Source organism: Prionailurus bengalensis, chromosome A2 (assembly GCF_016509475.1).
Source record: "Prionailurus bengalensis isolate Pbe53 chromosome A2, Fcat_Pben_1.1_paternal_pri, whole genome shotgun sequence".
Classification (NCBI taxonomy): Eukaryota; Metazoa; Chordata; class Mammalia; order Carnivora; family Felidae; genus Prionailurus; species Prionailurus bengalensis.
In genome coordinates this window covers 6,602,089-6,617,476 of record NC_057348.1, presented here as the reverse complement: position 1 = coordinate 6,617,476, position 15,388 = coordinate 6,602,089, and the positions used below count along the sequence as shown (strand labels likewise).

The 15,388-nt window shown below is 49.0% G+C and overlaps 1 protein-coding gene across 1 annotated transcript in view; it reads left to right on the top strand.

Moving 5' to 3' along the window:
- The first annotated feature begins 5,032 nt into the window (after positions 1-5,032).
- The window catches only part of LOC122488647 (zinc finger protein 558), a 28,825-nt gene continuing 18,469 nt past the window's right edge, over positions 5,033-15,388 (top strand). The window contains exons 1-4 of the mRNA XM_043590245.1: positions 5,033-5,365; positions 12,435-12,558; positions 13,134-13,222; positions 13,865-13,991. Coding sequence (XP_043446180.1) covers positions 12,528-12,558; positions 13,134-13,222; positions 13,865-13,991 — 247 coding nt within the window. The 5' untranslated portion in view covers positions 5,033-5,365; positions 12,435-12,527. The remainder of the gene's footprint in view (positions 5,366-12,434; positions 12,559-13,133; positions 13,223-13,864; positions 13,992-15,388) is intronic.

Here is a 15,388-nt window from a genome sequence, read left to right as displayed (position 1 = left end):
TACCAAGCACCTCTACCCACACGTTCATCCCAACTCTCAAGGTGCCATCTTGTTCCCTCCCTGGCTGGAAGGTCTATGCAGATGCTTCTCTGTGTTGGGTCTTGGGAGCAGAACTGGTGGGCCCCATTTCCTCCTGTGGTGGTATTCACGCAGGACACTGAAACCTCCTTCCAGTAAAAGCTTTCAGGATTAAAATAGGTCCCAGTGGAAACAGGCATTCAGGTTTTATCTCCTAAATCTCTATCACATTTTTAGGCTTTTGAACAATAAACCACTCAGATACATTATATGTTTACTCATTCAGATCTTAGAAAACAAACTGTTTTACTTCTATCAAGAGATTTTCTCCTCTCCTTTTAAGAGTCCCTGTCTACAATTACCCTCGGCCATCAAGACTCACAGATAAGTGCTGTGTCTTGGATTAAGGGCTGTCCTCAAGGATTTTCCTACTAAATTTAGCCATGTTATCCATCTTTGAGTACATGGCAGGCATATCTTCTATTGCTTCAGTCACTCCTCTAGCCTGGAAATCTCATTTCCTAAGAACTTTTCAGCCCACCCTTCATATACTTTCCATGTTTTGTTTCATCAACTGACAGTATAAACATTCATATTCGGGTAAAATATCTAAGTTATGCACGCTTTATCCATAAACTATTTAGAAAAGTTTTTAAATTTAAATTTTAGCTTCAAAACTTTTTTCTGAATTCAGACATTAGCCACATTTTAAAAGACATAAATATATCCTCCTTAAACAATTTTAAATAATCATTTTACAATTTACTTGAATGCTAACTTTATCAAATACTAAACTTCCATATATACAAGGGATTGTTTCTGGAACCTCCATATCCCTCTTCAATTTGATGGGGTTTTTCCTCCCACAACAAACTTTAGAGAATCTTTTGGTGTATTATTTTTCCATATCCTCCTTTGTGGTTCATTCCCCCCACCCCAAGAAAAGTTCTTCTCTTTGAAATATTTTGCTTCCTTGTGAATTTGAGAACATCTCCACCATCTAAAAGTTATATTATGGTTCTATTCTAACTTTACTACATTGAATCAAATATTTGGGGTGAAAATGAGCTCTTTACAATATTGTGACCATTGATAAATACAGTATATTTGTATTTAATCATTGATTTTATTTCCTTTTTAATATTTTATCATTTTTTAAATTATCCATGACATTTGTTTTAGAATGTATAGATGTTATTATTGTCATTATTACCTTATTTCTGATTGCTTTGAGTTTATTTTCCTGTTTAAAATTTCTTGAGGGGCGCCTGGGTGGCTAAGTCAGTTGCGCGTCCGACTTTGGCTCAGGTCATGATCTCACAGTCCGTGAGTTCAAGCCCGGTGTCGGGCTCTGTGCTGACAGCTCAGAGCCTGGAGCCTGCTTCGGATTCTGCACCTCCCTCTCGCTCTGCCCCTCCCCCGCTCACACGCTGTCTCTGTCTCAAAAATAAATAAAAACATTTTTAAAAATTAAAACAAAAAAATTTAAAAATGAAATTTCTTGAGGTGGGAGCCTAGATTATTGATTTCAGACATTTCCTCTTTCCTTTTTTTTCTCCTAATGTTTACTCATTTTTGAGAAAGAGAGAGAGAGCACGAACAGGAGAGGGGCAGAGAGAGAGGAGGACAGAAGATCGGGAATGGGCTCTGCCCTGACAGCAGAGAGCCTGATGTAGGGCTCAAACCCAGGAACCATGGGACCATGACCTGAGCTGAAGTCAGATGCTCAACAGACTGAGCCTCCCAGATGCCCCACACCACATTTTCTTTATTCTTTCATCCAACAATGTACAATTAGGTTGTTTCCAACTTTGGCTATTGCAAAAACTGCTGCACTGTGTTTTCTCAAATGTTTTCCTGGAACTTAGTGAGATTGAAAAAAATCTTTTTCTTATATACATCAGCTAATGTAATGAATTACTTTCCTAAATTTCTAGAGTTTAAATATTTGCCACTTTATAGATAAATCTTGCATAATTGTGATTTGTGTTGATATTAGTTCATTAATAATTTAAGAGTTTTTTCATCACATATTTTTCCATAACAGCTTTCTGTGTGTGTGTTCAGGAAGTTTGCGTATGATATGGGGATTCCCTAATTCTTGAATATGTAGTAGCGTTTTCTAGTAAACTTTTAGGATAGGAAGTATCTTCCTAGGTCTGAGGCAGAGAGCAGAAAAATAATGTGATTGCTCTACTTAACTATATTCAAAGAAAACTGTAGTTTTATTTAATCATTAAAAATCTTTTTTAATGTTTATCTTTGAGAGAGACAGAGTCAGGATGCAAATGGGTTAGGGGCAGAGAGAGAGGGAGACACAGAATCCGAAGCAGGCTCTGGGCTCTGAGCCATCAGCACAGAGCCCGACTCGGGGCTCTAACTCACGAGCCGCGAGATCATGACCTGAGCTGAAGTTGGACGCTCAACCGACTGAGTCACCCAGGCACCCCTTATTAAGTCATTTTTTACATGCTTATTGTTTATTTGTTAGAATGGCACATATTATTTTATTAGTGAAAAGAAAATTCAATAAATAATTTTAAAATAAGACGATATCTATTGAGAACTTCTAAAAAATATGAAAATTTTAGCAATTTGCTACCATCAATTTCCTCATTTGTTAAATGGTGAGAGAGATAATAGCATCTTCCTTACAGATTTGCTGTGAAAATACTCAGGAGTGATGTACCTAAAATGCTTATCAGGTACATTGGAAAGTAATGCTCTCTTCATTTTTCCACAAGGATAATTATAGCTTTTTTTCAATGCTTGAAGATTGAAGTTTTCTTTTTTTTTTAATTTTTTTTAACGTTTATTTATTTTTGAGACAGGGAGAGACAGCATGAATGAGGGAGGGTCAGATAGAGAGGGAGACACAGACACTGAAACAGGCTCCAGGCTCTGAGCTGTCAGCACAGATCCTGATGCGGGGCTTGAACTCACGGACCGCGAGATCATGACCTGAGCCAAAGTCGGATGCTTAACCGACTGAGCCACCCAGGCACCCCGAAGATTGAAGTTTTCAAAATACATTCTATTGTTGCAAAGTGAATCATTTTTATAAATTCTTCTTGCAGTTTGATGACCACTTTGAAATACAAATTTAGGCTTCTGGCCTTGTGTGCATGTGTGTGTGTCTGGCTATACGCCTATGTCTTAAATAATACTTAAAGCCTTGTAATGAAAAGCTACCCTCCTCATTCTTTTCTGACTCCCAGAAACAACTTCTTTCGTTTTCTGGTTGTACCTCTGTATTTCTAAATGAGCTCCTTATACAGTGGTTTCATTTTTCAGCTGTTGACTTTTTCTAATTACTTATCTGAAAAAAATAGCATGTAGTTCTCTTACATATCTTAGAACACAATTCCCCTTGTCCGATACAATTATTTAATGAATTAATACAAACCAAAATGCAACGTCTGTTGTTTTATCACATAAATGTTCAGCACTTTATGACATGTGAATCCTATCCATTGATACGCCATGTAGGATAATATGAAGACATTTCTTGTTTTTTCTTTTGACCTTAAATTTTTTTTAAGGTCATTCATTTTTGACAGAGTGCAAGCGGGGAAGGGGCAGAGAGAGAGGGAGACACAGAATCTGAAGCAGGCTCCAGGCTCTACGCTGTCAGCACAGAGCCCAACGCAGGACTCTAGAACCCACCATCCGTGAGATTGTGAGATCATGACCTGAGCTGAAGACAGACCCTTAACCGCCTGAGCCACCAAAACATCCCAATCTTTTGACGTTTTAAATGGTAAAATTCTGATTTCCTTTTCTTTTTTTCCTATCAATTCATCACTGGTTTATCCCTCTCCACCAGAAATTTAAGTTTCTTTTCAGTAGATCCAGATGCATGAGACGGTTTATCCATTTCTGTTGTTGCTTGGGGACATCCCTATTAGGCTTGAGCATATTACCTACGTGTTGGGGTTATTACTGAGGATGACCATTATACACAATGCTTGCTAGCTAAAATGTAACACGGGGATTTCTGGTCTACTGCACGTAGGCTTGGGAGGGGCGTGGGTCTCTTGGAATGTCCCGGGCCTGCGTAACCCGCCAGGGCCAGCCTTCCCAGGTGTTTTCGCAGTCCTTGCGGAATTCCGGAATTCCGTTATCTATACATTGTATACAAAGTTTAACAAAACAGTAGGACACATAACCCTTGCTGCTTATCTCTGATTTGATTTGTCTCTTGGGATTGTTCACCTTCAAGTCGTGCATCTTTTTAGCATGCCTGAAATGTTACACGCCCTCTGTACACAACAAGCCAGCCGAGATTTGTGATTGGCCTGACTCTGCAATAAATGAGAATACAAGTGAGGCGAACAGGATCTTGGTCTTCGTCTGCGAACGTTGACCTCCATGCTTTCTCCTCTTTCTTAGCAAACTGTGGAGTAATCTTGCATCCATCGGCGCAGGGTTTGCTGGCCATTCCCAGCATGTATGCATATACACACTATATCTATAAAAATGGAAGAGAAGAGGACGTCTATCTCTGGGCAAAGGACTGAGAGACCGTGCTGGGAGTGAGGGTATTTTACTGCCTTGTGAATGTATGACCTAGTACCCTCCCTGTCCCCTCAAAATTCTTAAAATGGCGCTAAGGCAAGTTGTAGAGAAACGAATATACGTATGGTCTCATTTTTAAATAAAGACAGCAAACATGTACAAAAAATTAAAAGCCCTAAATATGGGCACGTCGTTCTACAGCGTTATGTGAGGCTGTGTGAACCTGCAGAAAGGACTGCAGAAAAGTTGTTTCTTGGGCAGCCTGCTGCTAGTACGGTCTAGGGACCCACGAGAAGCCCCGCCTCCAGCCCCGCCCCTGGAACTGATTTCCTTCCACTGTCCCGCCCACCCGCCGAGCCTATTCCAGCCACACCCCTGCCCCGGGAATTAGTTTCCCTCGGCTACAACCCCGCCCACAGCCACGCCCCGGAACTAGTCTCCGCCCACTCCCCGCCCGCCGTCACCCCGTTCCCGCCCACAGCCCCACCCACGGACCTGAACTCGGCCCGTCTGCCTGGCGCCGCCCACAGCCCGCCCCTAGGACTGGTCTCCGTCCCTGGTGCTGACGCAGCCCAGGGCCGTGGGGCCCTCCCTCAGAGAGCTAGAAACCCTCGCCCCAGGCTGGGGTGCGCGACGGTGGCCCCCGCCCGCCCCAACCCGGAGCCCCTAAACGCCCCTCTCCGCCGCGGCTCGACACAGACCGGAACTGGGGCGAGAGGCGGCCAGCCCGAGACCGGAAGCGGAAGCGTGGGGCGCTGCCGTGGAAAGAGCCTGCGGGGCTGGCTGCGTGGGGTGCGCTGTCTTCTTCGCGCGGGACCTGCTTCACGTGGTATGTTTGGCCTCAGCGCAACGGGCCGGACTCGGTGCGCGGCGGACAGTCCGGGGGGTCCGGTAGGCGCCCAGGGAGGGGGGAGGGCCGCGGGCATTCCGGGTCACGGGCTCTGGCGTCCTCGCGTCCCCCCGTCTGTAACCGGAGCCCCGTTTCCTCCTTGGGCTGTTGCCTCCGGTCAGTCCCAGGCTGCGGTTCCTCCCGACTCCGGGCGCCGCTGCCTCCTCCTTTGAGGGGTGATTTCCACCTCCCCCTCTCCCCCAGAGGACTTTCAGCAATGTCTGGAGGCATTGTTTGGGTTGTACAAATGGGGGTGTGGGGAGGCCAGGGATGCTGCTGAGCATCCCACAGTGCACGGAACAGCCCCCCACAACGAAGCGTTATCAATAGTGCCGGGGTCGGGAGATCTGCTCTAGGGCCTTAAAAGCTCTGAAGTCCTGATCAAAGTCAGCTGAGTCGCTTATCAGCGCCCTTAAGTAACAAGCCCGTGTTTAAAGTGTCTGGAGTCACCGTAAAATCTTGATCCAGCCAGATGAGTTGAGCAAGTCACATGCACACCCAGCATGACACTGCTTTCTCCCACTTGGGGTGCAGATAGCTACGTGGAAACCAGGTAAGTCCAGTCACGGCCAACGTTGACACTTTAAGTAAATGAAAACGAAACAAAGGTGAATGGGTGGTCTTTCTATCCAAGAACGATTACTTCCTATCAAAAGGCCTCAAAAGCAGTCTTCGTGCCTCCCCCCCCCCCCCCAGTCTGTGTTAAAACCAGCTTCGAGATCCCACCAGCCTTGAAGTATGCCATCCTCCCTGATCCGTGGGTTTCTGTGTGACCAGGTGAGCACCCCAAGGACCTTGTCACAACAGGTGCCAGCAACCTCCGCTATGCAGAGGAGAGCTCTTAGTGGGTTTTCATGCTGCTCAGGTTGTAAACGCAAAGAGCCACTAAGAGGGAGGGTATCCTAAGAAAAATTATTTGTCTGTTTGATAGATTACGTTCAAAGGAAGGATACTGAGGCGTGGGTGGTTATGTGTGTGGAAATAAGGCAGTAAATGCACTTATATGCAAATAAGTACACATTAAACAAATATGTAAATGAGTGTAACCGTAGAGAAATGCAGACTTTCTTGCATTCCATAATACTATAAATTTCAGGATTTTATGTAGAAACATAAATATATACATTTTTTACATGTACATGTAAGATTACAAGACATCCCACTGAAGATAAGCAGGACTACTCAGCCACAGTCCTTAGACCCATTCCATTTGACCTCTAAAGCCCTACAAATCCTCCACAGAGGTTGAAAATATAGGCACATGGTGGGGGGGGGGGAGTGCTTAGGACTTCTTTCTGTTAGTAATTAATTTAAAACTGAATTGACCAGCAACAAGATGTATTTTGAAGAAGTGATTTTCATTTCTTTATTTACTTAATGAGATTTACAATTATTTGGGGGAATATACAGCAACTTGTAGGTCGCAGGTTAGGGCACTAGTTTCCACAAAGATTGCCCTCTCTACCTTGCCTTTTGGTGGCAAGGAATTAACTTTATTTCTTCAAACTTCTCTGAAATAACAGTCTGGCGATTCACATCGTAGAGGATTCTGTTAAGTAATCTATTTAATTGTTAGGTTTTACTAATTACGAGTGTGTGTGTGTGTCCCTTTTTTGTTCTCACTTTCCTGTAACGTTCTGGAGGGGGGGATGTTTATTTGTCACGCAGTAGGTATCCTTTGAGTGCACAGTTTATGGCGACCAAGAGTAAGAGGATTGCCAGGACATAGGACATTTAGTGTTCAAACCGGGACAGTTCTGGGCAAACCAGGATGGCTCAGCATCCCCGGGAGCCAGGCCCTGAGCCAGATGCATAGAGACCTGGGAGAACCAAGAAGACCTTTTTTCCATGTCCATGGAATTTACATTCTAATAGGGAATCGTGATTTTAAATAATTAATGACCGGAGTGATGTGGGAGCTTGGCCCAGAGGGCTCAGTGGCGGAAACAGGGAAGCCTTCTTGAGAAGGACGGATATTTACCTGGAGAGCTGAGGTTGGGGTCAGGTTGAACTAGCTGTAGGGTTAGCTGGAGCAAGCATGTGGGAGTGTTTTCAAGAGAGCGGTTCAGGCCAAGGGAACCGCATGAAGATAACCCCTGAGGCAGGAGAGAGCCTTGTGTGCTCCACAAGCTGGGAGGCCAGGAATGGCTGGGCCGAGACAACAAAGTTGGGGGGCAGGGGGTGAGCCAGCCCAGAGCAGGGTAGGCTGGGCCAGATCAGGTATTAGATTAGACTCTGTTCTAGGACCAGTGGAGAGACACTAGAGATGTGAGCACTGGGAGGATGTGAGTCACAGCTGGTCTGCGCATGTGGGTTAAAATGGACTTCCGGATTAAGAAGGAAGACTTGATGGGGCACCTGGGTGGCTCAGTCTTCAGGTTAAGCATTTGACTTCGGCTCAGGTCATGATCTTGCGGTTTGTGGGTTCGAGCCCTGCATCAGGCTCTGTGCTGACAGCTCAGAGCCTGGAGCCTGCTTCGGATTCTGGGTCTCCCTCTCCTCTCTCTCTGCGCCTCCCCTGCTAGTACTCTCTCTCTCAAAAATAAATAAACATTAAAAAAATTTTTTTTCAAAAAAGGAAGACTTAAGAGGCAAGACAGGGAGTGGTAAGAAGAAGTTTAGGAATAAGATGATTGTTCCCTAGGCCTGGATGATGGTTGTGGAGAAAGAAAGAAATGGGAAGAAGAGACCCAGGAGCGTAGAACTGAGAAAATGTACGATGCTTTCATTCATGCTTGTATTTTGTGTGATGGGACGGGGCACGTACTATGCCCCTAGTTCCTGTCCATGCAAACCTGCAGGCATCCCCTCACCCGAGTCCATGCTTTCCCCCCACTTTGCCACCCACAGGCCCCCTCCTCCGCATCCTGAAAGCAGTCGGGCCTGAGTGTGTCCACAGCTGCCCTGTCCATGGCGGTAGCCACGAGTCACCTGGAGCTATTTTAATTAAAACAATGGGAAGAGTTCCTTTTCTAGGTCCTACTGGCCACGTTTCAAGTGCTCAGTAGCCACATGTGGCTTGTGGCTGCCAACTGGACGGAGCAGAATTAGACGACATTTATGTCATCACTGAAAGTCCCGTTGGGCAGCACTGATAAGTGACCCATCATCCAGCACTGACATACATCCAGGAGCAGGAGTCACTGAATCTGTAAACTGAGCAGAGACCCCTCCTGCCTTCTTGTGAGGTTTCACCTGCCAGGAGACCTTGATGGGGGGACTCAGAGCCTAAAAGTGCCCCAGGCACCTTCTCAGTCTGCTTTTCCGCTTGGGGCTCTGGGGGTGGCTGGATCCCAGCCCTCTGACTCCTCAGCTCAGTGACTGGAACTCATCCTAACTGCAGATTGGGTCTCCGGTGGGGAGAAAGGAGACATCCTCCACCTGCAGAAGGTAAGGAGGGTCCACGGCAGTTGTCCGGGTCTGTTGGACTCACACCAAGCCTTAGGGAAGGTTTGGTGTGAGAGGCTGTATTTGTTTACTGTGGCTGCTCTCACCACTTACCGGTACTTAGTGGCTTAAAGCAGCACAGATTTCACCTGCCATTCTGGGTCAGCAGGGCTGCATTCCTTCTGGAGGTTCTAGGGGAGAATTGGTGTCCATGTGTTTTCCATCTTGTAGAGGCCTCCTGCATTCCATGGCTTGTGGCTCCTTCCTTCACTTAAAGCCAGTGGGTAGCATCCTCAGATCTCTCTCTCTCTCTCTCTCTCTCTCTCTCTCTCTCTCTCTCACTCTCTCACTCCTGCTTGCATCACCAACACCTTCTTCTCTGACCTGACCTTCTTACCTCCCTCTGGTAAGGACTCTTGTGATGACATTGGGCTCACCTGGATAATCTCCCCATCGCAGGATCCTTACTTTAATCACATCTGCACAATCCCTTTTGCTATGGAAACTCACATATTCACAGATTCTGAGGGGTAGAACATGGACACCTTTGGGGCACGGGCATTAATCTGTCTGCACACAGGCCTGGGAGGCAAAAATGCCCCGCAGCTCTTTCTTTCCACCTGGCCCAACCAGACTCTTAGTGGCCGAGGTTCCCCTCCCTGCTCATACAGACCCTTTATCGCTTGTATCTTTTGGGTACAGGGAAGGCACACAGAGAGACCTCAGGAAGCTGGTTTTATGGAGTGACATTTGATTCCCTAACTCCAGAGAAAAAGAGGTATTCATTCCCTTTTTATAAAAAGGAAACATTCCATATACACTGCTGTGAACATTGATTTTTTTTTTTCCACTTACATTTATTGGAGGGGCACCTGGGTAACACAGTCAGTTGAGTGCCGACTCTTGATTTTGGCTCAGGTATTATGTCACGGTTCATGGGATTGAGCCCCGAGCTCCATGTTGTCAGCACAGAGCCTGCTTGGGGTTCTCTATCTCCCTCTCTCCGCACCACTCCCTGCCGCCCGCCCCCCCCCCAATAAATAAATAAACTTAAATTTTTTTTTTTTAAATATTGGAGATAAGAATCTCTATCAATACCTAGGGATCATCTCTTTCTTTTTTGGCTGCATGTTTCTTCATTCTGTGGATATTCCGTAGTTTATTGCACTAATTCCCTATTGATGCTCAGTTGTATTGTTTCCAGTCCTTTGATATTACACGTAAGGCCATTGTGAATAATCACAGCCTGCCTTTTAGTATTTGTGTATCCTTGAGATCGGTTCCTAGGAGTGTGATTGGCAGGGAAAGGGTAAATGATTTTGCATTTTGCATCAAATTGACAATTTTCCTTCCGTAGGAATTGTGCCCCAGTCGCGTATGAAAGTGCCTTTCCAGACATCCTTGCCAATAAAAGATGTGCTCCACCAGGTCTTTGTCGATCTGACAGATTAAAAATGGTGTCATCGTAGCTACAGTCTCCCATCTCTGTGGTTATGAAGAAGATCCATGGTGATTCTATCAAGGGTGGCGTCCTTGAAATGGTCATGGTGGAAGCCAGAGTGTCCTGGGTTGAGGAGCCAGTGGGATGCGAGAAAATGAGACAGAGTGAAACACTTTCCCTGGGCTCAGGGAGAGAGACTGGTACCAGAATGAAGACTGCCCTTACGATAGATTTATTTCACTACTAAAAACACTGCATGGGGTTTGAATGGTGTGGGAGGGGGTCCGCTGGAGGGGGAGAGCGGGAGGGGAGGGCAGACAAGAGACCTTCCCTAAGAAGGCAGGTGGAGGAGCACAGATCTGAGCCGCAGAGCCCGGCCTCACCCAGGAGGGGAGACAGCTCCCGGCTTGTAACAGGAGGGAGGGCGGAGGCCGGGGTCGCGTGGCCATTCTGGCGGCTTCCAGGGAAGGGAGATTCCTTCTCACGGGGGTTACTGTGAGAAGTAGGAGGCAGGGCCGTCTGCACAAAGTGAGGGTGTGTGTATCTGTTGCCACCTAACAGGTTGTCCCATCAGTGACTTAAAACGATGATGATCATGTATCAGATCTCATGGTCTTTGTGGTTCAGGAGTTCAGGACCGCTTCGCTAGAAGGTTCTGGCTCAGGGACTTTCCTGAGTTCCTAGCGGGCTCTCAGCCGGGCTGCAGCCATCTGGAGCCTGGACTGGTGCCGAGGGTCCAAGGCCAAGGCGGTTCGCTCCCAGGCGGGCATGTCAGTGGTGCTGGAGGGAGGCCTCCGTTCCTCTCCAAGTCGGTCCCTCCATGGGGCCGCCCGAGTTCCTTGTAACGGGGCTTCCCCCGGAGCAAGCGGGGCGAGAGACCAAGCAACGCTGCAGTGCCTTGGAGCACCCAGCCTGGGAAGTCGCCCCCAAGGCGCTCTTGTGACCCGGGTCAGCCCGACGCGGGCGGGTGTGGACACCAGGAGGCTTGGGTCATGGGGGCCAGTCAGGAAGCTGGTTGCCGCGGAGGGCGGAGGGGAGGGTGTGCGAGGGGTAAAGAGATTAGAGGCCTGATGGTGGGGAGCCGCACGGACTTACAGGATGTCCTGCAGGGTCAAGGCTGTTTGCATGTTGGTGACCATGCTTCCCCAGAGGTGGCGGCATGACAGCCCCACCGCGGGCAGGTTCCCCGGACGCTGCCATGGAGCCGGCAGGTGATTGGAACCAGGCCGGGCGCAGCTCTGCTGGGCAGGGGCGCGGGCAGGGTGTGTGGATGAGGAATGTGTGAGAGAGGGGTGATGAAATCCAGGGGGGAAGCGTGAGATGAGAACAGGACGTGCCTGATGCCTGATGAAGTAGCGGGGGGCGGGGGAGAGTCCTCCGCGTGATGAAAGAACACGTGTAAGGGGCGCCGGGGTGGCTCAGTCAGTTGAGCGTCTAACTCTCCATTTCGGCTCAGGTCATGATCTCACAGTTCGCGGGATCGAGCCCCGCATTGGGCTCTGCGCTGGGTGTGGATCCTGCTTGAGATTCTCTGTCTCCCTCTGCACCCCCGCCCCCAACTCACACTTGCCCTCTTTCTCTCTCTCTCTCTAAAAAAAACAAAACAAAAACAAAAAAAACACATGTAGGGAAAGAAAACATGAACAAGGACAACGTTTGGGAGGCTGGATTCAGAGAGACCTTTGTCAGCTATTGTTTTAGGTGGCAGAATAGTGTCAGGTGATGACAGGGTCTAGGGTGGCGCCCCAGGTGGAAGGGGACAAACTCGTAACACCGAGGGTCGTCCTCACGCACTCTGACGTCACCCGTCATCTGAGGGCGGTGGGGCTGGGGGAGGCAAAGACTAGTATCAGCCGTCATCATCTCCAGTAACCAAAGGGTCGGACCTGGGAATGTGTTTGTGACAGCCACCTGCATGGGAAGAATGTGCCCTGAGGCTCAGGGAAGCTGGGGGTTTAGGTGGGGCGGCGGAGGCGTGTCCCGGTCGAACCGTTAGGACCCAAGAGGCCGAGCTCTGGCTTCGCCAGCCCTGGTTCATCACCTGCTAAGTAAAGACCCAATACTGGGGACCCCACCTGCATGTTGAAGGAGGACACAACGGGCAGGCTAAGATGGGTTGGTCCCCGGAAGCCCGCGGTGGGAGAGAGGTGTGAAGGCTTCCTGTTGTCCCGTTTCCACCAGGGCCCGGCCTGAGCGCGCTGTGCCGACCAGAGGAGGAGCGTCCGGGTTCTTCCGCTGCCCGTTGTCCGCGGAAATTCCTGTCTGAGTCACAGGATGGCGGCCGTGGTTCTGCCCCCCGCGTGTGGTAAGTCGGGGGGCCCTCAGAGTCCAGGCGGTAAAGGCCCCTGCACCACGGAGCGGGAAAGGAGGGGCCGAGCGGTGAGGCCGGAGTGGAGCCAGATGCCCGGGGGTCACCGGTCCCCGATGTGGTTCTTGGGACTTGGGATTTTGGTGGTTTGAGTGTCTGTGGAGATGTCACCTGTGTGGTGAGTGTGGGAGAGCCTCTGAACCGTCTCTCTGATTCTTTCTATAAACTTGGAAAAATAACAGTGGTGTCCCTTGAACTTCAGTTTCTTCATCTGTGAAATGGGACTAATAATCTCTTCCTCCAGGTCAGTAAGACCCTTGGCCCTATTTCCTGGCCCTGGGTCCTGGGTGAGACCAGGCCACTCTGACACGTGTCCTGTGAAAGCTGTGTGTGTGTGTGTGTGTGTGTGTGTGTGTGTGTCCACCCACACTGTGTGGGGTGGTCATGGGTGTGGCCGTGCGTGTGCGTGTCGGGATGTGGTCACCTGCAGGTGGGTGGGGAAGCCCCCAGACTGGTGAGTGCTGGCATACAGAGCCGTCCTGGGCTCTCCTGACCCCTTTCTTCTTCTCCAGCTCAGCCTTCCCTGTACTCAGCCTCTCCTCAGAACGGACGCACGGAGGAGGAAGGGTTGGCTAAGGGCTTCCTGACCGGCTGGTTACCGGTGAGTCACTACTCTTTTTTCCAAGTCATTATTCCTTTGACCAGAAGCTGAATTTGTTCTCCTCCAGTGACCCGGAGCCTCATGGCCAAACCAGGTGTCCAGAGGGCCCCGGGTCTCCGGGCATCTGATGGAGGGTCAGGGGCCCCCCAGGCAGTGTCGTGTTTGTCAACGTTTTCTACGTTGCCAAGGTGCCTCCAGGGTCACCGTCTATGTCACGTTCTGCAGAGAGGTTTTTAGGGGAAACTGAGGAAGACCTGACTGTGTCCTAAACTCAAGTACTTGGTGACAGCTGTGGGGGAATCGCTCACTCATTTACCAGGTGTTTCTCTGATCTCTGCCATGTCCCCGGCCTCTACTCAGCCCTGCAGATGGAGGGAGATCAGCTTGCAGGATTTCACAGTCTCACTGGAATAAGAGAGTCACCTCTGTGTTAGGGGCACGTTCACCGTGGGAGCGGGCATAAGTAGACAGGGAGGAGCACCGCAGGCTGAGCCCAGAAGCGGTTGAGAGCAGAGCTCAGAACCCTGCCCGCACATCTTGCGCTTTGGGTTCCCGGCCCCTCGTCCCATCGTCCTCTGCCCTTTTCCTGCCCACTCGGCGGGGATGGTCCTTGCCTAAGCCGTGATGTTTGTGACGGTTCAGCACTCGGTGACCTTCGAGGATGTGGCCGTGGAGTTCACCCAGGAGGAGTGGGCCCTGCTGGACCCTTCTCAGAGAACACTGTACAGAGACGTGATGCAGGAGAACTGCAGGAACCTGGCCTCGCTCGGTAAGCCTGACCTCATCCCCGCGTTTACTTAGGCCCGTAACGAGACTTTGTTTGTCGTAGACTCTGGGTCTAGAGTTCTTTCTCGTCCAGCAAGAGAGCAGGACACAGGATTAAAAAATGCGAGAGAGATGGCTCATGTCCAGGAGAAGCCAAGAGCCCCGATTAAGGGTCCTTGCTCCATTTTTATTAGGATCAGAAGGCTTACAAACGTGGCAATGGACGTGCACAAGGAGACCATGAATCTGTGAACGTTAACTCATGGGCGTGAGGGAAACGGGGTCTTGAAGATATGCGGGGTTAGGGGTTTGGGTTGATACAAAAAAAAGTCCTGGCACCTGGCCGAAGGTTGTTTACAGCAGATGTGAGGCCCCACCTCTGTTTACCTAAACTTGCCGAGGGGGACAAGAAAGAGCATGCTACCTCAGGGTCACCAAGGCACCTTTCTTTTGCTAATTAGCTCCGCTCTGGGCGACTTGGCCCAGCACTGGTCTAAAGTCCTGTTTTCCTGTTTTTACCCTTCCTTCCAGTGAAAGCAGCTTTCTGCTACAGTACTAACTTGGGGAGCGCTTCCGCCCTGAACATACAATCTTGTTTACCTCATACACCTTTGGTCCATCCTGGAGCCTTTGCCCCGCCCTCTCTATACCTATTTACCTAATCTTGTTTACCCAAACTTGGGTGTGAACATCGTATGGCTTTCTAATTCTTTCTGCCTTATTAACCCATCGGTGCAAGCCCAGGGAATTCTAAAGCTTATTCCCCACAATATTCCCCACATTATTGTCTTTTTTTTTTTTTTAAATTGAGGTGACATTCACATAACATAAAAGTCACTGTTTTAATTATTAAAAATTTCCTTTAATGTTTGTTTATTTTTGAGAGAGAGAGGGAGAGACAGAGTGTGAGTGGGGGAGGGGCAGAGAGAGACACACACACAGAATCAGGCTCTGTGTCAGGCCCCAGGTTCTGAGCTGTCAGCACAGAGCCCAACGCGGGGCTGGAACTCACAGAACTGTGAGATCGTGACCTGAGCCAAGGACACTCAACCTACTGAGCTACCCAGGCGCCCCTGTTTTAGCTATTTTTTTTTTAAGTGTTTATTTTACAGAGATTGAGAGAACACAAGCAGGGGAGGGGCAGAGAGAAAGGGAGACACAGAATCCGAAGCAGGCTCCAGGCTCCGAGCTGTTCAGCACAGAGCCCGACGCGGGGCTCGAACTCACAAACCGTGAGATCATGACCTGAGCCGAAGTCGGATGCTTAACCGACTGAGCCACCCAGGAGCCCCTGTTTTAGCTGTTTTTAAGAGCACAATTCAGTAACTTTTGACATAGTAGTATTGTTGTGCAACCATCAATGCTATCTAATGTCAGAACATTGTCATCACCCCTCACCCC